Raw genomic sequence first — 22,665 nt, 5'->3', positions numbered from 1 at the left:
ATGAGTGTCTCTGCGCACTCGACTTTCTCTTGAAGGACTTCCTGTGTGTGTGTGACTATGTATAGGCATGGAGTCATGTATTTACAGGAAACGACACGCATTTAGGTTATTCCACCACTCAACAGGCGGACATTCATTAAATTAAGAAAAGTCTACAAAAATATCTAGTTGGCGTTTACATGCATGTGGAGAAGTAGGTTACCGCTGGAAGCCTGTATGAATATATCTAGATCCTTAAGTAGGCTGTCAGTGTCTAGAGTTGATGGACTGTAGCCTGCAAGGCTTCTAACTCATCGTTGTTTTTTCGTTTTGACCTCCTTCTGGTTCATGATGCTAACAGATGGTTTCTTCTTTGTAAGCTTGCCTGTTTGTTGATTGGTGGCTATAATTAAATTTGGACAATATAAATTGTCTAGTAAATGTAGGTTACACATATAGGCTGAGCACGTGCATGCACACACACACACACACACACACACACACACACACACACACACACACACACACACACACACACACACACACACACACACACACAGGACCCACGCGCGTGCACGCACACACACACACACACACACACACACACACACACACACACACTCACACACACACACAGGACCCACGCATGCATGCACGCACGCGCACGCACACACACACACACACACACACACACACACACACACACACCGCACACACACACACACACACGCACACACACACACACACACACACACACACACACGCACACACACACACCTGGTTCTAAACAGAGATTTTTTACCCAAATATTGAATGGGAAGTGTGTCAATGTAGATAATACCTGGTATTTTGATTAGAATCGGTTTTGTTATTAATTAAGCTCATCAATGCTAGTCTACGATGACTATAGCATTGACAACATTCACAATATGTTTTAATACTTTGTAGCAGCTTGCTGCCCAATCAATAAATTCTCAGCAATCAAGAAATGATATTAATTATCAAAGGCCAAAATTGGTCACATGTGTAAACTGAGACTTTGTAGTGTTTGTTTTAGATAACTTAGTAGCTCACGAAATTGTAGATAAACACTTCATTTTGTTGACATACAACTCAGTTGTATAACTGTTTAATAAATAAAACAAATAAAAAGATTGTTCTAAATTTAAAACAATTGTTAAACTGCTCTGCCTACTGCATCTACTGCAGGTAGTAGTTGACAGATGACAAATGACTTTCAATCACAACATTACAACTATCCATCTCATCCATGTCAACGTTAAGACTAGAAATCATGTAGTGATCTTAGAGTGTGTTCAGCAAGTCTGAAAGCACAAAATTAGTGCTAGTAATTAAAGGAACATAAACCACATTAAAGCATCCCACACTCTAAGCACTAGCCTCATACCACACGACAACACTGGAAACCAGGCAAGATGGCACAAGAGGGTCTGGTGCGAGACTACTAAGCACCTTGTAACCCAAACCATAATCATGTATAAATGTAGATTGTTTACTTTTATCGACCATCGATGTAATGATGTAATAGCTGCTTTACTTTTATTGGTTAGCTAATTAGCTGCTATACTTTTCTTGGTAAAGTGCTGTGTAACACCACCACTTCCTCATTGTTTGTGTGCAACAATGCAATACACTACACAAACAACACGAACAAACTACCTAATCTAATCTTACAGTCTTACTGGTATGTATCCTGGCTACTTTTGCTTCACTTGAATCGTATTCCCGGTCTGTTGCATACGTTGAATCTCAGTGATTCTATCTGGGTGTTCATTTCATCTCAAAGGTACACATTGATAGTCGCACATGCATATTACTGGGTTGAATATTATCGAGCATGAAAAGACCAATTAACAAAAATGTAGCAATTCATACCAAAGTGTACATGTTCTTTAGAACCAGCATGACAGTGGAAGACTACAAATCTCATTAAAATTATAAGATAATTACTATATTAATTACTAAACCTTTTGCTACAACAAATAATAGCTTTTACTAATCCATTTCGAGCAAGTCAATTAAATTCTATACTCTATAACTAAAAACAAGAATAACCTTAATTTTCACACAATAGTTTACCTACTACACACACACACACACACACACACACACACACACACACACACACACACACACACACACACACACAGTGACACACACCAGCATTCCACCTACCTTTCCCTTTCGTTTCTTCAAAAATACATTCATGTTTGTGTCTAGTCTCCCATCCTCTTATCCGACAAACACGACTGCAGTAACTGACCTTCTTGCAACGTGGACAGCAAATCAGTTTAACGCCTACTGACCGTCCACAGTGATTACAGAATTCAAACGGCTCACGAAGCCGTCTAGACCCAGCATGTAATGACTTTAAGAGGAACAAGTTTTCAGGCACACCAACTGACTCGGTCATGGATCTTGGAATAGATGAGGTTCTTTCTCGCTTGGGGAAACTTGATACTCTTCGAAGATTAAAAGAAGTGGCAGATCGTTTGGTAAGTGGAGATATTACTCTCTTGATGTCAACAGTAGGAACACTGAGAGAGCGCTTGGCCATTAATAACCGTGGTAGAAAATCTCTCTTTTCTGCCATTTCTTTCTCAAAGCTAGGGTGTTTCTTAAGTCGCTTTGTAGATGCAGCTCCTGAATATGACATTACGGTAGTAAACATTGGCATTCTTGGTGGTGGTCGTCTTGCTCTTTCCTCCAACTCTAATTCACTGATTGTACTCATGCTGTATCCCCTCTGCAAATCAAGACCTTCAACTGCGAGCAACGTTTCACATCTCATTTCTGACAGGCCTCCATCTCTCACTAAAGAAAAATTCGTATAAACACACTGTCAACAATTTGGTGTGCCCTCATATAAATAACTGAGATATAACACGTAAAGACTAGTGAACAGTCACAGTCCAGATAATATAAATCAATGCATACACTTTAGGTTCAAAACATGTCTATTACTCTGGCAGAAACTAGACATTTGACTGCCGTTTCCAAATTGATGTTTCCATAACCCCAGTGTGTCACGTTGCCCTCATGGATTGAGTAAACTTTGTGTGAAGTAATCTTTGAGTTTAGACCAAGTAGGGTAACCTGTACTACACAAATACGTCTACATACTGGACACTCAAATCATTATGAATCACTTCTCATCAACAAGTAGATTCATGTTTCAACTAAAGTAAAGTAGCATATGAGGAAATTAATAATTAATTACCTTCATCAGCTTGTTGGCTTAGTTCTGTGAGCTGCTGTGCAAGCTTGGTCATTGCACAGTCACGAAGGACGTCTGCCATGTGCTGTAGAACCTTCATACGGCCATTGTAGATGTGACGTTCATCTTTAGTGAGAGCATTGTACGGCAACTGGGAAATGTGTTTGTCCTAAAACAATGCATTCTTAACTGTTAAAAAATCTATAATGTTTGGTAAAGAAAAACAGCAACAGTAAATATCTGGCATAATCCTTCTATGACCGACCAAAGGAACCCATCAAGACTACAACTATACAAATCCTGTATTCTACATATTTAATAATATGCAAGAAAAAAATCATTGTCATTTACTGTTTTGACAGCTAGAACATAAGTCATTCAGATTACATCCATAGCATGCAATACCCGATGGAATGCCCAGTGTGCATAGTCTACAGCTGTTCCTTGGAGAAATTTCATCGACACTTTGACGGGCAAGAGAATATTGGCTCCACACTCAACCAGTCTGTTAATCTAAAACACAAACACAATTCCCTATAATAAATACATATACATCTGTTAACTATTTGTATGCAAGTATACATACCATTTGGATACTGTCTTCAGTTGAGCGTCTTCGCTGTGAGTGAAGAGCAGAGACTGCACAAAGAGCAGACCCTACTCCTCGACCCAATACAAGGTTGGGATCAGCTCCATGTTTCAGCAATAAGTCTACAGTCTGAAACCCAAAAAAGGATAGAGTCATAGCTACCATGCATATAACATAAATAAACATTGATGAAACAGGTGCACAAACAAACTTTCAAATCTCCCATATAAACCACACTATAAAATGTTCACAAATGCTGGTTGTAGATTATTGACTTTAAACCAAATGCTACACTGACAGACAAAATGACAGACTAAAATACAGCAAACAGACAGATAGCCAAAGATATTTAGTAGCACATAAAACTCATCAAACATAAAATTAGAAGACTCCTAAAACATAAGAAAGATTGAATAATGCAGGCAGACAAAGCAGTTCATGTCATTCATGAAACAACTACAGTTAGTCATTTAAAGAGAAAGAGTGTTTGTTGCTTGTATTTGAGCTTCCTTTTGACTCTTCCTTGGCAACTGAATAGGTCTAATTGCAGAGTGTAATTCAACATAGCAAATTCTAACCACTTGCATCATTCACATTATTTGTATTAGCATTTCCATTTTGCCCTCATGTCATATTGCTTGCCGTCATGGAACATCATGACTCGTGATCACTAAAACAAAATATCAACTAGTTTCCAGTACCGTATAGTTTGTGCTTCCGTAAGAGTCATATGTTGATTAATTCATCAAGATATTTCTCACACTTCACATAATACTGTCTTGTCACTTTATGATAAAAGCTTTTACTTGACCATCACCCCATATCAGGCCCGACGGAAGCAAAGAAAACAAATAAATGCTACGGTCTAACATGCATTAGTAAGCATGGTCAAAGTACACCGTGGTTTAATACCAATGAACTTTACCAAACACAGACAACAAAGTAGACCGTCGACAACAAATATGAGAGATCTCAGTTAGGCAATACAAATGATGATCTCGGGAATTGAGATGAGCCATAACTTATCCCATACTTGCTACATGACAGAACAGGGGCATGTGAGTCTCGCGTAGCCAGACCCACCACGCCTTCCTTGGCAAATGTTCTGTGGTGGCCTTGCATATAAGGATACTCTGTTTAAGCGTCATAATGTTGAAAGATTAATATCCATTAATCGCTACAAATTAGCTAAACATTGCTGACACAACAATGTTGATGGCAGTTGTACTATAAGCCAGTCCATGCAAAAATACAAAGTTATATATTTACCACAAACCTCATCATTTCCAGAGCCAATAGTGAGAGAAAGAGGTGAATGACCATGAGCTATAAGGTTGGGATTTGCACCACATTTAAGTAGAACTGCCACTATATTGGTGATTAACTGTAAAACATAGAAACCTACTATTTTAATCAGGTCAACCAAATATAATAATTACAACAGTCATAAAAATAGTAGTCAGTTACATATTTACACACAAAAGAGTTGTTCACAAAACTGTCATTACCATTGTCAGAATTAATTTGAAAACTGTATCTCATACATGGCACATGCAAACACATTCTTACCGTTGAATTTGCATTTGTGACTATGGATCCATGTTGAGCTGTCTGTCTGTCTGTCTGTCAATCACATATATTTGAACTTTATCTATGATACATTTTGCAATGCAGGGTACTATGCACTGTCCAACTACTAGTAGTGTTCATCAACTAAACTAAGCTAAAATTGAAACTCGTGTAAAACAAAATGAGGACTACACTTAAAAACTACAGCGTACAAGCAAAGCCTCCAGTACCAGCTAGTGGCTAAAGTACTGGGTGGCAAAGAGGTCACATCTGCTGTCTTCAGACAGCGAAGATACCTTTTTAGAGATAACTCTAGCATTACACTTCTGGAGCTGACTAGAAAAGCGTTTGGACCAGAAGTTGATAAACTCCGCAGCGTTCTGTCGTCCCACTTTGTCCGATGACTTCTTTGGTAATTTACACAGGAGTTTCCACCCATTGATCCCCAAGCCCCAAAATGCTCCATTCACCAGCAGATGATGGAAAGATGTCACGACTCCATGGGTGGGTGAGAGAGATATCTAGGTCAACGTTGTTTCCAATGTCCGAGTAAAAAATACGATGTCTGGTCTGTTGTCTGTGGTTGTATCAGACCAGATGGACAAAATTGATTCGTGAGACCATACCGGCCCGCCACCAGTCTTACAGGTCAGCAAATGGTATCCACTGTCATCTATAAGAGCTCCACAATTGCATGTCGTTGTCCAGCTGGAGAAGGCTATGAGCAAACCCAAACGAAGGAAGGATGCCAAGCAAAAATTGCAAGAATTGAGTGCGAACACTTCCGATGTAGGGATAGCATTAAGCCAAGCCCCAGTGCCCTCACCTGTTATTGAGCGTAGGCGGGCTGCATCTCTGCCTGCCTGTCTGTCTCTGTCTGTCTGTCTGTCTGTCTGTCTGTCCGTCTGTCTGTCTGTCTGTCTGTCCAATACATATATTTGAAACATGAATCTAGCAACATACAATATGTAACTACGAGTCAAATTATACAGAATCACCTAGAGACTACAGATATCAACTACTGAATCTGTCTGTCTGTCTGTCTGTCCGTCCACTGGCTGCATGTCCATCTCACCGTCTGTGTGTCCATGAGATTCACGGTTGCTGGTGCTTGTGTGCTCACTAATAACCAATAAGCAAATACTGACCTGGTGATAATCCAGTCTGGCACACACAATATGTAATGCTGTTTGTGTCAACACATCCTCATCTCCGGTCTGACTGCCACTAGCCAAGCTGCTAACTGTTTGTATGCTTGCCCTTCGTCTCTCCAAATATTTAAAAGGATCATTCTGTGCATCATTTGCCATTCTCTGATTAGGATCAGCACCATGCTGTAATAGCAGCTCAACCAAACGTACTGCCTTTTGACCACTCAGTCTGACAGCAACATGCAGTGGAGCATCCCCACCTTTCTGTCACAGAGAAATACATAAGATAAGTAAACAGATAAACACTACTACATCATGTAACAGCACAACAAAAGTATATATATCAAAAAATCATTCATAACCAATGATTACACAATCTGAAGTACTCAAATATATTAAACATTATGTGACAACTATCAAGGCACAATCAAACACCATCTTATGCCTGACTGACATATACTGAAGCCAACCACGCAGAATGGAAAAACTTTTCTTCGCAAAGTTCAAACTTCAAGCACTAATAATGATACTACACTTCAACATGTGTGAGTTGACTTCTGTTTACATATTGTAATTAAGTCTATGCCGTCGAAGACTTACAAAAAAACCAACTGAGCCAAAAACAACTTATAGTCGATATTGCAGCTGACCTTAAAAAAAATTAGCAAACAAACTGCAGCTGCATAGCACCACTCATAGTCTATGGGTCAAGATGTCCATGTGTGTTCAAGTGTGTTTCCTCTCCCCGACTAACAAGCAAATTGCATTTGAAACTGTTAGAAACTATAGTAAGGAACTCATATCCATTTGTTGCAACATTTGTATATTTGTAACATGTCCGTTTGCAAAAAAATTGTTTTCACATTAGTTGCATAAATTCAAACTGAAACATCAGTTAGGGGTCACCAATTGAGATACAACTTCTTGCTATTAAATTTGTGTTGCTACCACTTGCTAATTTTTCTATGTTCTGCAAGGTGCATTCACCTGAAATATAGTTTACTTCACAAAGATGCCAGGAAACAATTACTGTACAGATCAATCTATTTAGAAGAGCTGTTTTACTATATACCAATTTCTTGAAAACACTAGCCACCCTGTAACTACCAGCATCACAATCACATCAAGCAATTGAAAACAAATAAACAGACAGACAAACAAAACAGCAAACAAATAAGCCAACATACAGAAAAACAATAAAACAAACAAAGACAAACAAAACAACATGCACAATACCACAAAACCTAAGCAAATAGTCAGCAACACTAACAAGTCTTACGTCAACAGTGAGAGTTGTTGCTGTTGAAGCGCCTTTCTTCAAAAGAAGTTTGGATGATTGCAAATCTTTACATTTGATTGTGTAGAAAAGAGGAGGAAGAGGATGATGAGAGCAGTTAGGATCTGCTCCTCTATTCAACAGCAGATGAATAGTAGAACGAATTTCAAGAGGACTCCTTCAATCAAAACCAAATCACAAACGATCCACAAGTGGTGCACAAGCGTTCATGCACACATAACACAACACACACACAAACAAACAAACAAACAAACAAACAAACACACAGCAGACAAGCAAGTAGACTGGCACACAAAAAGCAAAAAGACATCATACACAAAAAACCAAACAAGAAGTCTTCTCTCACTTCCAATTATACAAAGTAATCTTCATATTTGCCTGATCAGGTTTATTTTGTCCATTTCTTGGTTGTTCAGTATCTCTTTCTTCTTTATCAGTCTCTTCTCCTTCACTTTCATCTCTCCCCATCCCACTGTCACTTCTCCCTCTCTCACGTCTTCTCTGATCTTCACAAATATCTTCTCCTTCCATTGCTGAATGATACCCAGCACTGAGCCATCCTTCTGTGCGACTCATTCTGTCCAAAAATCTCATGTCCTCAATATTCCCCTGAACAGATATTGAACGACCATTGTTCTTCAACTCAATAGTTGGTCCTAGTGATTCTGGTTGTTCTGACAGCTCATGTACAGATGCCAACTTTTCATATAGCAAATGGTAACACAAAGTGAGAGCTGATACTCCCTCATCATTCATCTTGTTAACATCGGCTCCATTGTCAAGGAGAATATTAACTATGTCTAATCGACAATTTATCTACACATAGCAACATGCTGAATAGAAATAAAAGGTTAATCATATATGTTTACTGACTGATGCTGCTATGAGTGCTGTAAACCCTACGCCGTCAGCCACGTCAACATATGCCTTTCCTGTTTCCAACAGCTCCTGCACTTGAACTGTATTGCCATTAGCTGACAAACCAATTAGCTGCTCAGATGCCATTTCTATTGGGCCTTTTGCTCCAGATGCCGATCTGCTGCCGGTTTCTGTTTGAGATTTGTTTGGACTGTCGGCAGCACTCTCAAATATTTGATTGTAAAGTTTGGTTAGTTGTTCTCGTTTCCACACACCCACATCCTGACTGCCGTCTGGGTAAGTCATTACTCCATGACCACAGCGCTGATCATCTTGATACTCACCCTGCAAAACCAAATTACGTAATTATCATGAAATACCTAAAACGTTTAATAAAGCATTGAATCTGGTATCACATTGTAACAACAGATCAAATTATGTCGCCTGAGTTACGTGTCACTGCAGCAATTCAATTCACAACCCTGGCTAGTCCACAAGCAACAATTCATTGATGTTTTATGTAGTCAAATCGATCACATGGAAATAATAAAGTGACAAGGTCTGACTATGCATAACGTTATCGGCTTGCTGATGAATAAATCAGAAAAATGTTGCAAATTCAAAAATTGCATTACAAAATAATAAACCAGATTGCCAGTTCTGGCAACATAATGACACGTAAAATTTTGTTTATATATGCCAACAACTTTACTTAGCAGTTGTGACAGTCTGACAATATAACAACCTCTTAGCAAATATATCTTACCTCAAATCTGCTTCCATTTGCAAATGTAAAGACTCCATGTCCATGCTTCTTGTTGTTTTCAAAGCTACCAGTATATAATGACCCATTAGGCCATGAATACGTGCCTTGTCCATGACGACAATCTTTCACAAACTCACCGTGGTATCGCTGTAAATAAATATAAACTACAAATAGTACCACAGAGATATATTTCAAGGGTTTACAGGGTGCGCAAAATCGGTCCTTAGCTGCGCATTACCTGAACGTCATGCACGTTTAGTCTTGTATCCAGGCCTTCATACTCTAATTTGTAGGAGTAAATCCATGCAGGATTTTAAAGAGAGTTTTTGGTTGATTAGCAAAATGGCCAATCAACATCTATCTCTTCTTTATTTAGAAATAAACTGGCGGCATCCCCTATTCGATCATAAACCTGTTAGTGTGAAAACTCAATGAATTCTTAGTTTACAGTTACTAAAAACCCATCGATCTTGGTTTCACAAAACCACTTGACCCCTTTAAATCTGCCACTCCCTTTAAACACAACCACTCCCAAGTAAGAAATTGCTATCAATGTACTGTAGACTAAAAAATGTTGGCACTGATTGTAATTATGCAATTTGATGATTGACAATCAAAAGAATGACTACTATTAAAATTTGTGAATATTCGTCAGTTCCCATAGACTCCCACTTAGTTGGGCTGCATCCGTCTCCACTTGCATTCAATACCTGCCTCAAATGTCATATATACAGCAAGAAAGAAAGGAACACACCGTGTACATCTAGTGACATCATACATTGACAATATAACCAAATTAATATTTGTAAATGCCTGTCCACACTTGCAACTGGATCGCGATCCGATCGCAATAAATTCAATCCACATCGCGAGGTGGTTTCGATCGCGATCGGTTGAATCTAATTAGAAATAGTGGGTGTTACCTTCAAGTATGATACACATGTAGTCGGAGCATCTAACACTCCTCACTCATCTTTGTTCTCACTCACTTTACATCGCTATATCAGCGCTTTCCACAAGCAAAGAAGTCACAGGTACACATCGGTCATAAGTCACGTGATATCGAAAATGAGGTGGAGGTATTGTTTTCAAAGTGCAGTGTGGACGCTCGCTATCCCAATCGAATTGGGTCCATTCTGGTCTAGTATGGACAGGCCTTAAGTACATAACATGATGTGGATTCACAATAGGATAATAGATTAGATAACAGTAAACAATTTATCAAACAAAACAGTATACATATAATTAATTAATAAAGTCATCCCAATTACTATTAATTCAAAACATTCTTTTAATTAATTAAAATAGAGAAATTATTTGCAATATCTACAACGGTCTGGAACCAATTTCAGAAACACTCACCTCTCCGTTCTCCCATTTCTGCTCTCCGTGTCCATGTCTCTCGTCTTCTACGAACTCTCCTTCGTATGTCTCTCCACTCGGCCAGACCTGAACACCTTTACCGTGCCTCTTGTTGTCTCTAAACTCTCCTTCGTAGCGGGCACCGTTTGAGAATTCGAGGACTCCGCGTCCTTCTCTTTTCGCGAGCACGTGAGACACGTCGCCCTCGTAACAGGCGCCGCTTCGATATCTAATCATTTGAGCGGCAAACGAACATCATCAATGTAGATGTGTGGCTCGTTATCGGAGAAACGGCAATACCCTAATAACACTGTTTATGACAGTTTCTGCTACCCGAGCAACAACATTTCCCGGATGTTAATAAATTAACCTTAATTAATACAGCAATATAATAAATGTCGAAACACCTGTAAACATAATTTAAATTCAATTATTAATTGAACAACCCTACAACTAAGTTAAAAGCTTGGCAGCCCCCACGCTTGAGGATCAAATTCATCGAGAGTCTTTATAACTAAATGGGCTTCCTTAGTCATTTGGGGATCAATCCGTGCGTCTGGCACCATAACTGTCCACATTCCAGCACACTTTGCCGCAGCTATTCCATTGGGAGCGTCTTCAAACACAAGCACGTGTGACATCTCCAAAGGCGGAGTGCTGAAGCGAGACGCTGCAGTGAGGAAAACATCAGGTGCTGGTTTGCCATTCTTTACAGAAGGGTCGTCGCCAGTGACCACGTGGCTAAAGAGACGAAATAAGTCTCGATGTTTGGTGATTTTATCATCATAGTCTGTAGCAGATGAACCAGTTGCCAATGCCATTGGGATACCATGATTGTAAAGATGACGAACAAGTCGCTCAACTCCTAAATCAACAATGTAATTACAGATTATTAATTAAATACCCTCAAAGTCCAAACATGCGCACAACAATCTGCATTTGTTAGTCATATGATTGGTTGATGTTTGTTTGTTCTGTGTCCATGTTTGGTAAAGATGGTTTGGTCTGTTTGCAGCTGACTGTCCGTCCATCTGCCAGTCTGTCATTGGTACTATATTTTCATACATCAACCCTATAACATCCACACATGATAGGCTACAGGAATGTGCAGCGACAATCAAGACCATAAGCAAAACTAAACTATCTAGCTAAAATTGCTGAGAATACGAGTCAAACTCTACATGTCCACGACTAGAGAGTCTACCGAGTTTGCAATCACTCTAAAGTGTTGCAACACTGAAGAGCACCTGAGAAGCACCATCTCCAGAAAACTTTGCAGTCTCTGCCGTTTTTCTGTCCATTTTCATCCACAGATAGCTCAGACAACTCCTGAAGAAACGAGTTTAGCTCGTCACCTCTGATGACAAAATACTCAAAGACTAGCGAGCTGCAGTTGGAAATATTGCCAAAGCAGCTATTCATTGTTGTGTTTAGAGTCTTCTGTTGTACGTTCACTTTTAAGTTTCTATCAACCTCAGAGGCTTGAGAGATGATCTCTCCATTCCATGGATGTGCCAAAGACCCATCCAACTCAATGTCACCTCCAGATCTTGCATTAAATAGAACAATGTTGAAACAAGCATTTGAACTACTGTAGAGATGACGGGGCTCTCAAAGGTAAGTCATACCTAAAGCACGTATGCAGTCTGAGTCACACCACATGCTAGCTAGCGATTCGTGGGACCATACTAGCCTCATACCAGACCCTCTCCTTGCGCTGTTGCGCCCGCTTCCTGCATGAGGCAGGAAATAATTTGGGAACCATATCCGCTTTGGCCACTAGGGTTCTTACGCCTATGGACTACCTCACAATAATGCTGCTATCTGACGGGTTTGGCTCGTCATATGGAAACCGGGCATGACAGAGCGAGGAGAGGTTCTGGTACAAGGTTAGGATCATATAGGCCCTCCACCTGACGTGCATGCAGGTTAAGAGATGAAACCCTTCGAATTCCTTGTCAATAAGAATTCCACACTCACACTTCTCGATACTAAAAGCTAGTGGTATATCACTGTTTGTCTGTCTGTCTGTCTGTCTGTCAATACATATATTTTCAAACATGAACTACGATACAATAGCAATAACCGCTAATTACTTGTGTCAATAAAATGTTCCTAAAGCAACTGCATACTAGTAACTACATAAAGGGTCATAGATGTCCCTGTCTAAATAATTAAAGAGCAACTTGTGTCTGACTGTCTGTCAGCTTTCTTCACTTGACGGCTGATCTTCTTTGAATAAAACTTTAGCATTTAGCATTACATGATTGTAGAGCAACTGATAAGCATCGCCTCCAATAATTCTTGAACTGGCCTCCGTTTTTCTTGCCAAATTCGTCAACCAATTTCTCAGACAGTTGATGGAGGTACTTGTGTCTGTCTGTCTGTCAAGATCTGTCTGTCTGCTTGTCTGTCTGTCACTGTAACACAGCACACCACTCGTTCACTTGCTTTATTCAAACCTGGCATGAGGTTGGCAGTTGGGAAATGCCTTGCAAATCCTGCCTTTGCTTTATCCAAAAATTCCATGTTCGTCATCGGCAGCTGTAGCTCGTTCACCAAAATTTGTGCGGATTGCGGTGGAGGACGACCCATCATCTTCACTTTCACTGACCAATCAAATCTTTTACCATACGGACCAACGATCTCTTGGGTTACAACGTCATACAATTTCTCTGTATCTAAACAAAATCAACAAAATTGTGCCTCAACCGAATAAGTGTGTGTGTGTGTGTGTGTGTGTGTGTGTGTGTGTGTGTGTGTGTGTGTGTGTGTGTGTGTGTGTGTGTGTGTGTGTGTGTCAGTGTGCGTGTGCGTGTGTGTGTGTGTGTGTGTGTGTGTGTGTGTGTGTCAGTGTGTGTGTGTGTGTGTGCGTGTGTGTGTGCGTGTGTGTGTGTGTGTGTGTGTGTGTGTGTCAGTGTGTGTGTGTGTGTGCGTGTGCGTGCGTGTGTGTGTGTGTGTGTGTGTGCGTGTGTGTGCGTGTGTGTGTGTGTGTGTGTGTGTGTGTGTCAGTGTGTGTGTGTGTGTGCGTGTGCGTGCGTGTGTGTGTGTGTGTGTGTGTGTGTGTGTGTGTGTGTGTGTGTGTGTGTGTGTGTGCGCGCGCGCAAAGTCACCCAGCAGAAGTCCATCGACATCGAATATAACGTGTGTGACATCCCTCTCCACCATTTTTGTCACGTGATTATCCGGGAAACCACAAACCTACTAAATTAGACTACTGTATGCCCAGGTTATCGGCGTAAACATCACTCGTCCTTATCTCATCAGTTAGTCCGACTAGAAATGGCTCAAGAACGTGTCACGTCTGCATCCCTGCCTGCACACGACGCAGCAGCGGCGAACGACGTGCCGTCACTTCGCAAACTATTTGCAACCGCCTCTCCAGCCCCGCCCACCAACGACGACGACGGCGACACGCCGCTTCATAGCGCATCGAGAGAGGGAGCAGACGATGCGGTCGACTGGCTGCTCAAAAACACGCAGATAAACCCGGAATGCGCGAACAAAAACAGAGAGACGGCAGCTCATCTGGCCGCGGGAGGAGGCCACCTCAAGTGTCTGACGAAGTTGGTGAATGCAAACCCTAAACGGCGGAATGAGGTGGTGAGTGCAGCCGACGCTCAGGGCCTTACACCGCTGCACTATGCGACAGTGAAGGGCAAACTGAAAGTCATGAAGTGGCTGCTCGAGAAGTTCGGAGATTCCGTCATTGCGCAGAACGAAAATGGACAAATGTCTGTACATTTCGCGGCTTCTTCAGGTATAAGGCGTTTGCTATAACGTAATCGTTGCGATTGTTTTTCGCAGTTCGACCCTCCCACTTAAGGCGGGGCTACCGAGATAACAGACAACAAATATGTTTGCAACCGTTCTGCCTGCTGTAGACATAAATAGAGAAAAGTATTTTGTTTTTGAGAACACTAATGAAAGTTTAGTGGGACATTAGAGTTAGTCTAGAAGAGGCGTTACGTGATTGTGATCACGTGTGATGCATAATTAAGCTAAAATGACTGTTATATGCATGTGTTTGTCATTATGTCATTCAGGGAACTTGCCAGCCCTCAAGTTGCTGTTGCAACATAGTGGAATGGAAGCTGCAAATCGTAGAGACCAGAATGGTATATATTGCATTATTGGAAAGATTAACTGAGATGAATTAGGATTATATACTGTTGTGTTGCTTGTAGGTACATCGCCTGTGTACTTTGCTGCCCAAGAAGGTCGACTGGAGTGTTTGCGGTACTTGATTCGAGAGGCAAAGGCTGATCCGCTGGCTAAGGCTGGTGATGGCATGACGGCTGTTCATGCTGCTACACAGGGTGGACACTTTGACACAGTCAAGGTACTGTAATCCTACAGGATATATTATAGTAGAGCGCCACTTATCCCAACAGCTCATGTCTGCTATGTGATCATCATGTGGCCACAAAATCAGTGGCACAATATCAAAATCACAAAATCAAAGCCATGGCACAGACAAAAATTAGTGAATTCTTGCATAAATATAGAGCTGATATCGGAGGCAGCTTTCCCAGTCGTAGCTACTAATTGTGGGTATCTATCTATATGCTACACCTTTAATGATAGCCATTTGTACTGTAATGGTAGCACCTCATAGGGTTGTCTACACAAATCACTCATCCGAACACCCTCTGGTCCAATCTGTTTAGATAAGTGGTTCTCTACAGTAAATACTCAATTAACTTAAATACACAAATGCATACAACGATCCAATGAACTATTGCATCCCAGTTGTGTGTCTTTATTGCTCTGAAACTTGGAGACAATACAACATTATTGTCGCCACAATCAAAGAACAAACAGCAACCATATCCAAGCTGCCAGTGTGCAGATTGTGCTTAGAGACCACCAGTGCCATCCTGCTTGTTCTTGTCCACATTGATAATTCCCATCATTATCAGTGTTGTTTAATTAAACACCAATGGTGACAAAGACATGCAAACATCTACCCAGTAGAAGGATTTTCGTAAATAAGATGTATGCTGCAACAATCCTACTACAGTATTATATTTTCCTACTGGAACACTTTAGCAGGTATACAAGAATGTGCAATATGCCAATTGGAATCAGGGTCCAGCAACTGGTGAGAACTATTCCATTGAAAGTAAAGACCGAAGTCTTGCTACCTAGTGATGGATATAGCTACTTACTGCAGTATCCATGCTGCACATTTGACACCATCAGGGTCCAAGCAGATTAGTACAGATTTACTCATATGGTAACCATGTGTTGCCATGTTATAAAAGATACAACCCAGTCATCTGCTTACACCCCACTAGTATTGCTGCTACTCATATTGCTGCTTTTGGCCTACAACTGCTCATTTGTCAAAGAAATACTCTGCTCATCATACAACTAGCTTCGATATCTGAGATCTGAGGGCCAAACCATTTCATTATCCATCTAAGGTTACAATGCATGCATACACACACACACACACACACACACACACACACACACACACACACACACACACACACACACACACACACACACACACACACACACACACACACACACACACACACTATTTACACATGTGAATTGATTACATTGTTTTTCTTGCTACCAGTGGCTCATCAACAAACTAGGCAAAGAGAAAATGAGTCAACCTAGTGATGAAGATGGAGCCACTCCTGTTCACTTTGCAGCAGGTATAGTTACTAAGTATGCATGTCCTTCACACTAGACAATTAAACTATAATGATGTGCAGCAACTGGTCGTCATGAGATCTTGAAGTGGTTCTTAGAAACAAGTGAAAGTAATCTGGTTAGCTTAAGAGATGTATTCAGAGGAACTCCAGGCCATGATGCTGCTGAGTATGGACACGTTGAGTGTCTAAAAGTGTTGGCTGAGCACAGTGCTGATCTGTTTGCTTTAGACAATGTAAGGCATTTAATAGTTTTTCGGGTCACTGAATGTACAAAATGATGTAATTCTAGGAAGGTATGAGCCCATACAGTTTGGCCATTCGAGACATTGAGTCAGACGTTGCTCAGTTCATGATGAACTATGCTGAGTCCAGTCACAACAAGTACAATGAGGGAGGACGTAGCAGTAGAAACTCAAGACAACAAAATGGAGAAAATGCAGAAAAATCACTTCAAAATGAAGAAACAATTATCAGTCACTCCAGCAATGGGCTACCTGATCAAAACAAGCGACTGAGTGGAGTTTCACAAACCAGCATGCCAATCAGTCTAGCCGATGATGCCACTGAGATCATTGAAGCAAAACAAGAAGTTGAAGCAGCTTTCCAGAATAGCTCATTACAACATCATAGAAAAGTAACTCTGTCTGGTCAAAAAGGTGTATATACTGACAATCAATCTGGGTCAGAGTTAGATGTCACATTTAGTGTTGAGAACCATCAACCAGGTCACCATATGCCCAACGCACCACAGCACATGCCAAGATTAGACTCAAGAGGAATGTTGAAGCAATCACCACAAGAACACTATGTAGGCCCTGCAGATGGAATCTATGCTGTTCCTCAACCTTCACCGTTGAGACAAAAAAAGAAGCTGCAACGGAAATTGACAGAGACGGATGACATTAATAATGGCTACATGAATGAGAAGCAAGGTATAAAGCAACAAACAATACAGGAAAGAATTTCAGTACAGTCGGAGTCCCAATCTGCTGCCATTGATACATTGCATCACATTCAACCAGTGAGTCAGCAGATTCACAAAATACATAGCAAGCAAGGTGGCAAATGGCATGATGATCATGCCTGGTATGATGATCCAGTCACTGGAAGTGTGGCCAAACAGCAACTACAACACATAAATCCTAACAGAGACTTCAAGAAACAATCAGATGTACCCAAACAAGGTGGCAAAGGTCCACATGAAAAAATAAGACAACGGCATCCTGAGAACCGTTTACCTCCTCCTTGGATCAGACAGCAGCAGAGAATGCATGGAGAAGCATGGGTAGAGAGACAACCAGTCTATCGGATTCGCCAACCACCAAGACATCGACATCAGCTTCATTCGAGTGTGGGGCCATTTGATCACGAAGCAGATGTGATTCTTATTCCAAGATTTGTTAAACGGTACCCACAGCTTCGTGTTCCTCATCTGCGAGTTGATTCGCCTCACATTGCTCTTGATACTCACTATCCTCGTACTCCATCGCCACCCATTCCTGCTATTGTTAGTGGTCAACATCCTCAAGGTCAGCAAAAAGATACCAAATTCAGTACACTGCCAGGACACATCGACTATTCCAGGAGGCCGTACAATAGAATGTCTCATTATTATAGAGCTCATCCAGGCCACAAGTCTCCAAACTACAAGAAACAATCTACACAACAACAAAAAAGTGGAGAGTCTTTGGACAATGATTTCTCATCGATGACAGCTGATGGAAGGCCAGAAGTACACAACACACCACATAACAACAAGAAGAATAAGGGAGATCAGCCAAAGTCAATTTCAGTGTCTGAAAGTGATGATGTTATTGTGCGAAATGCCAAAGCGTATCATTCAGCAAACCGACCACGTTCAGAAATCATTCCATCTCCTTCTGATCAATATCACAGGCAACAGAGAATATACCCAGTTGCCATCGGAAATGGTATAAGAGCTGGTCCTGCATTTGATCCATATCGTGCCCAGTCGATGTCTGCTATAGATTCTTTTCCAGATCGTAGATTAGGAAAACGACAAGAATTTTCCAGTCATAATGAGATCATGGTTAGACGCAGGCCCTATGGGGTTGAGGACGACATGGATGGTCACTACAGTGTAGCTAATGCATTGGCATATGCTGCAGTGGCTGTTCTTGCTTCTGTTGCTGGATCTCACTATAGACAGCAATACATGATGATGGTACCTACCAACAGGCAACAGTATCAAAGACAGACAAGACTTACAGTTCCAAGAAAAGGCCCTGGTGCAATGATTGCAGAGGCATATGAGACGGGTTCTACAGTTGACAACCAGCCTTCCGAGTCTTCTGTGTACTTCAAAAGCCACCATTACCCCGGTCAACAAATGCGCAATACATACATGACCCAAGAACAAAGAGTCATCAAAGACAGAAAACGCAAACCAGTTATACAATCATCCAAGGTGAAAAAGAAAGACAAGAAGATAATTCACAAAACAAGCCATAGCACAACAGCCAGTGAGCTCGAACCTGTTCCAGAAGATGAGTATGAGTATAATTACGAGATGGAAAGGAAGGCACTCTCAAGTTGGACCGAAGATGATGAAGATATCAAGGAGATGAGAGAGATCAATACAATGCCTGCCATTTACAACACATCTGACAATCACAGAGTGTCTGGGAAGGATATCAGAGAAGCATACCAAACCTCCAAACAAAATGCATGGGCATCTATGTCTACAATACCAAGTAGTTCACAAAGAAATGTTCAAATTCAACAGTGGGCAATAGACAATGGTCCAAAAATGAGAACAAGCAAGGCAGCTGCTCGTGTTAGTTCAACTGGTACTCATCAACTGGCTGTCCAATCATCGCATCCTCGACAGCACAAAGTATTGGCAACTGCTCAGATCCATAGCAGGCAGCTGTTTGTTAACAGGCCTGCAAAGACCAAATCAAGAAGAATTGGTGAAAGTGAAGATAATCTGAATATGTGGTGGTCAACAACAACAGCAAGTAACTCTGTTCATCTACAAAATCCTCTACCAAAATCAGCAGCAGTTACAGATTGGCAAACTGCTAGTGTACAATCCCACCATAAGAATTCTGCTATTGATGTTCATGTTGCATCTCCACAGCCACAACAAACATCAGAAGAGGTGAGCACATCAATTGGAACCTCATTTTCTCAGTCTAGACCTACAGTTGATGTTGGTGGCATTCATGTGGGTCAGCCTTCAGTCACACAATTTGGTACTGTTGAAGCAGTGGCATCATCCAGGCTAAGACCTGCTCAAGCTCAAGCTAGTGTTTTGGTTACAGAGCCACCGCTTGCTCCTCCAGTTCCTTCTCATTTAGCAACAACATCTGCCACTCTTAATCCTTGGATGATTCGACAAACAAGTCCACCAACAAGCACAATGCTAGAGACTGGTGGAACTTCACTGGAACCTGTAAATGAAGAAGATGTACTGGCAACAAGTATTGTTCGAAGTGTCAGCAGACAATCAACCAGGAAGAGCGTAGGTAGTACGGATGCATATCTTGGCCTTATGACATCAGCTGACGTCCGGGATGAGCTGACAAAGAAAGAAGCAGAACTAATGAAATTACAGTCAATTCATCGCTCTCTCAGTGGGCTACAACAAAAAGAAGATGAAAAGCAAACTGATGATGCTAGTGATGGAAGCTCCAATTCTGATATTGAACTTATGGCTGAACCGATGGCAGTAGTTAATAGGTCTATTAGTCAAAATGAAGCATTGCTGCTGCAGCAGGAGACAGTTCGTCGACAATCATTGTCTGCAGCTACAAATCTAGAAGTACTTGACAAAGAAATTCAAGAGCTGAAGATGATGGTTCCTGCTAGGGATGACTTTATAACCCCCACACCATCTCAACTAACATCACCAGACGCTACTCTAACAAGAGACATAGGCATGGCTGCAAGAGCGGGCTCAGTTGCACGGCAAGGCATGCCGGAAAAGGGACAGAGAGCATTTGCAAGAATGATCAATAGAGAAACACGAACAGATAACAGACCAAGTCCCTTGCCATCCAGGCATATCTCAATATCAGACATACCATTGGAGGCACCACTAAAACCAGCTGGACTAAACAGTGGAACAAGAGTGAGTGAGGCAACAATTCAGTCAACTGAAACCACTGATTCTCCCAGCATGGTTCGCAGTGTGTCTGCAGGTGGAGCATACTCTCATTACAATGTTAAGAGAGATACTTCCTACAAGATTGGAGCCATTGGACCATCTGTGTTGGCTGAGAAGCTGAAAATGGCCAAAGCAAGTGAAGAACGAAATGAAGCGATTGCCGGAGACGTTGTAATGCGGCAAACAGGTGAGTAGTGGGATGTGGGTATTTAATGTTGAAAGGGCAGAACGGGAAAGGCATTCAGGATGTCTTGCTGCCCTACGTTTCTGTTCTTATTAGTATTATAGACATCCTAGTGCCTCATTCCATTCTGCCCTATAGAAATGCCACTGTGATTTACCAAGATGCTGCAAGTTCTCTCTGTCTCTCGCTGACTGAAATGGTGCATGGCTGTTAATGATGCTTGTAGGAGGTACTGGTAGATAACAATTATCAAGCATGACATGTTTATTGATTAAAGATTGTCTAGAATCTACTGTCTGAATAGAGTATGATATGAATCGTATTAGTGAGCAGACATCAAATAGCATATGTACCTATATTGTCATAAACACGAACCAATAGTTAGATGCATTCGTATAAATATTTTCTAAAATGCCCTTGCATTGCTTTATTGTCTTTCCCACAAATTATTCTTGCTTTGGAAGATCTCTACATGCATACAATTGTGTACACATGGATAATTATGATATGGACGGACAGACAGATAGGCAGACAATCAGTACGAAAGCATCCACAAAATTAATAGCCTACACTTCTAGGCAAGGGAAGTGTTTTGCCAAGAGCAACAACTCTTTCAGATCAACTTGTCACTGGCAATCAAACAAACTATCAAACAACTCTTACTGACCAACATAGTTTGGTGCCTGATCCCACTGATGAGTTCCTTGAAATGGCAGCCAAGCTCACTCCGGTGTTGCCTCAAAAGATGGCAGTTCTAGTAAACAGAGATATCACGCAGTCAAGAACAGAACATAGTGACAATGATGATTACATATACACACCCATATCTGAAAATAAGGTCAACTCTAAAGAGGTGGTATTAATGACACCCAAATCACCTGCAAAACAAGCTTTCACTGCACAGCAAGGTTTTGAAATGAAGAAATATTGATGACGACAAGTTCAGTCTTTGTTACTGTTGAGTTTCTTCTTATAGAATTAGAAGACAAGATGAGCAGCTCAACAGATGATACGTTCGTATTTCATGAAGGTAAATGGTCATTTCACACAATGAGTTGCCATAATTATTAACTGCACCCGACACTACAGGTGGCAGCACTGGCGACTTGTCTGGGAAGACAACACCAGGTATATAGTCAGCTCCATTGCTCATTGTTTCATGTTATGACTATTGTTTCAATGGCAGGTTCTGCATCAGATACACTTGGACAAGAGGTACACCGTTTATCGTCACTATCAAACTGAGAAATAAGCATCAGTGTACGGCCAGTCAGAGATAAGCTAGACCTCGTTGCTCTGGCATGGTACACAGTTGGGAAGGGACCCCACAATAAAGAGATACATGATTAATGCATTGAAACGGACAGACAAGGGGCAACTTTTGTGGCACAACCTACAGACCTAAACAAACTGGTACACTGACTACATCCGACTGGCGTGTGTGTGTGTGTGTGTGTGTGTGTGTGTGTGTGTGTGTGTGTGTGTGTGTGTCTAGTAGCGCTGTATATGAACTTGTGTTCAGTGTGCTTATCATGCACAACAACAACACTCAGCTTTGGCCGTGCCAATGTATTCCATAGAATTATAATTGCAGTAGGCTAAAGCCGTTCTAATGAACTGTTTTGTGATCATCTGCTTGATAGAGAAAATCAACTGCATCAAAGTGGCAGTTTGCTGCTCAGCGTACAGTAAGCAAACTAAATCGCCAAGGAGCTGACAATGAACTAGAAGAGAAATTGAAACGTCGCCAACAACTAGCAAGTGTAACGGAAGCTATTATCACACCCATTACAAACAGGAAAAAGAAGCAACAACCCCATGAGCAGCATAAGGACGGAATAAAGATTTAGTGTAAATAGTTTTGG

The 22,665-nt window shown here is 41.2% G+C and overlaps 3 protein-coding genes across 3 annotated transcripts; 1 reads left to right on the top strand and 2 right to left on the bottom strand.

Moving 5' to 3' along the window:
* Positions 1-102: 102 nt before the first annotated feature.
* On the bottom strand, positions 103-11,133 carry LOC134196892 (ankyrin repeat and MYND domain-containing protein 1-like). The gene is made up of 12 exons (XM_062666110.1): positions 10,810-11,133; positions 9,448-9,594; positions 8,697-9,026; positions 8,170-8,639; positions 7,806-7,980; positions 6,524-6,790; positions 5,083-5,190; positions 3,804-3,935; positions 3,623-3,730; positions 3,221-3,386; positions 2,176-2,814; positions 103-382 (listed from the first exon to the last, which is right to left on the bottom strand). The coding sequence occupies exons 1-12, from the start codon at positions 11,044-11,046 to the stop codon at positions 291-293; spliced, it is 2,871 nt and encodes a 956-aa protein (XP_062522094.1). The 5' UTR covers positions 11,047-11,133; the 3' UTR covers positions 103-290.
* Positions 11,134-11,255: 122 nt separating this feature from the next.
* Positions 11,256-14,016, bottom strand: LOC134196898 (pseudouridine-5'-phosphatase-like). The gene is made up of 3 exons (XM_062666115.1): positions 13,923-14,016; positions 13,272-13,490; positions 11,256-11,674 (listed from the first exon to the last, which is right to left on the bottom strand). The coding sequence occupies exons 1-3, from the start codon at positions 13,975-13,977 to the stop codon at positions 11,268-11,270; spliced, it is 681 nt and encodes a 226-aa protein (XP_062522099.1). The 5' UTR covers positions 13,978-14,016; the 3' UTR covers positions 11,256-11,267.
* Positions 14,017-14,091: 75 nt separating this feature from the next.
* Positions 14,092-22,650, top strand: LOC134196870 (uncharacterized). Its single transcript, XM_062666091.1, has 11 exons — positions 14,092-14,569; positions 14,856-14,927; positions 14,997-15,151; positions 16,403-16,484; positions 16,545-16,717; positions 16,774-20,803; positions 21,379-21,708; positions 21,777-21,830; positions 21,890-21,928; positions 21,987-22,015; positions 22,444-22,650. Exons 1-11 carry the CDS (start codon positions 14,092-14,094, stop codon positions 22,648-22,650), a joined length of 5,649 nt encoding a protein of 1,882 aa, XP_062522075.1.
* Positions 22,651-22,665: the final 15 nt, after the last annotated feature.

The sequence above is a fragment of the Corticium candelabrum genome, chromosome 21 (genome assembly GCF_963422355.1).
Source record: "Corticium candelabrum chromosome 21, ooCorCand1.1, whole genome shotgun sequence".
NCBI classification, from domain to species: Eukaryota; Metazoa; Porifera; class Homoscleromorpha; order Homosclerophorida; family Plakinidae; genus Corticium; species Corticium candelabrum.
Note: the sequence above shows the minus strand (reverse complement) of the source record. Positions and strands in the feature narration are given on the sequence as shown.

Excerpts from the sequence above, each read along its gene's own strand:
- LOC134196892 (XM_062666110.1), bottom strand. The coding sequence starts at position 11,046 with ATGATTAGATATCGAAGCGGCGCCTGTTACGAGGGCGACGTGTCTCAC. Across the intron at positions 5,191-6,523 it reads CCAGACTGGATTATCACCAG|TTAATCACCAATATAGTGGC; the intron begins GTCAGTATTTGC and ends TATGTTTTACAG. Across the intron at positions 3,936-5,082 it reads TTGGCTCTGGAAATGATGAG|ACTGTAGACTTATTGCTGAA; the intron begins GTTTGTGGTAAA and ends TTTGGGTTTCAG.
- LOC134196898 (XM_062666115.1), bottom strand. The coding sequence starts at position 13,977 with ATGGTGGAGAGGGATGTCACACACGTTATATTCGATGTCGATGGACTT. Across the intron at positions 13,491-13,922 it reads TGTCGATGGACTTCTGCTGG|ATACAGAGAAATTGTATGAC; the intron begins GTGACTTTGCGC and ends GATTTTGTTTAG. Across the intron at positions 11,675-13,271 it reads AACTGCCAACCTCATGCCAG|GAGTTGAGCGACTTGTTCGT; the intron begins GTTTGAATAAAG and ends TTGTTGATTTAG.
- LOC134196870 (XM_062666091.1), top strand. The coding sequence starts at position 14,092 with ATGGCTCAAGAACGTGTCACGTCTGCATCCCTGCCTGCACACGACGCA. Across the intron at positions 14,928-14,996 it reads AAATCGTAGAGACCAGAATG|GTACATCGCCTGTGTACTTT; the intron begins GTATATATTGCA and ends TGTTGCTTGTAG. Across the intron at positions 22,016-22,443 it reads CAGATACACTTGGACAAGAG|AGAAAATCAACTGCATCAAA; the intron begins GTACACCGTTTA and ends TCTGCTTGATAG.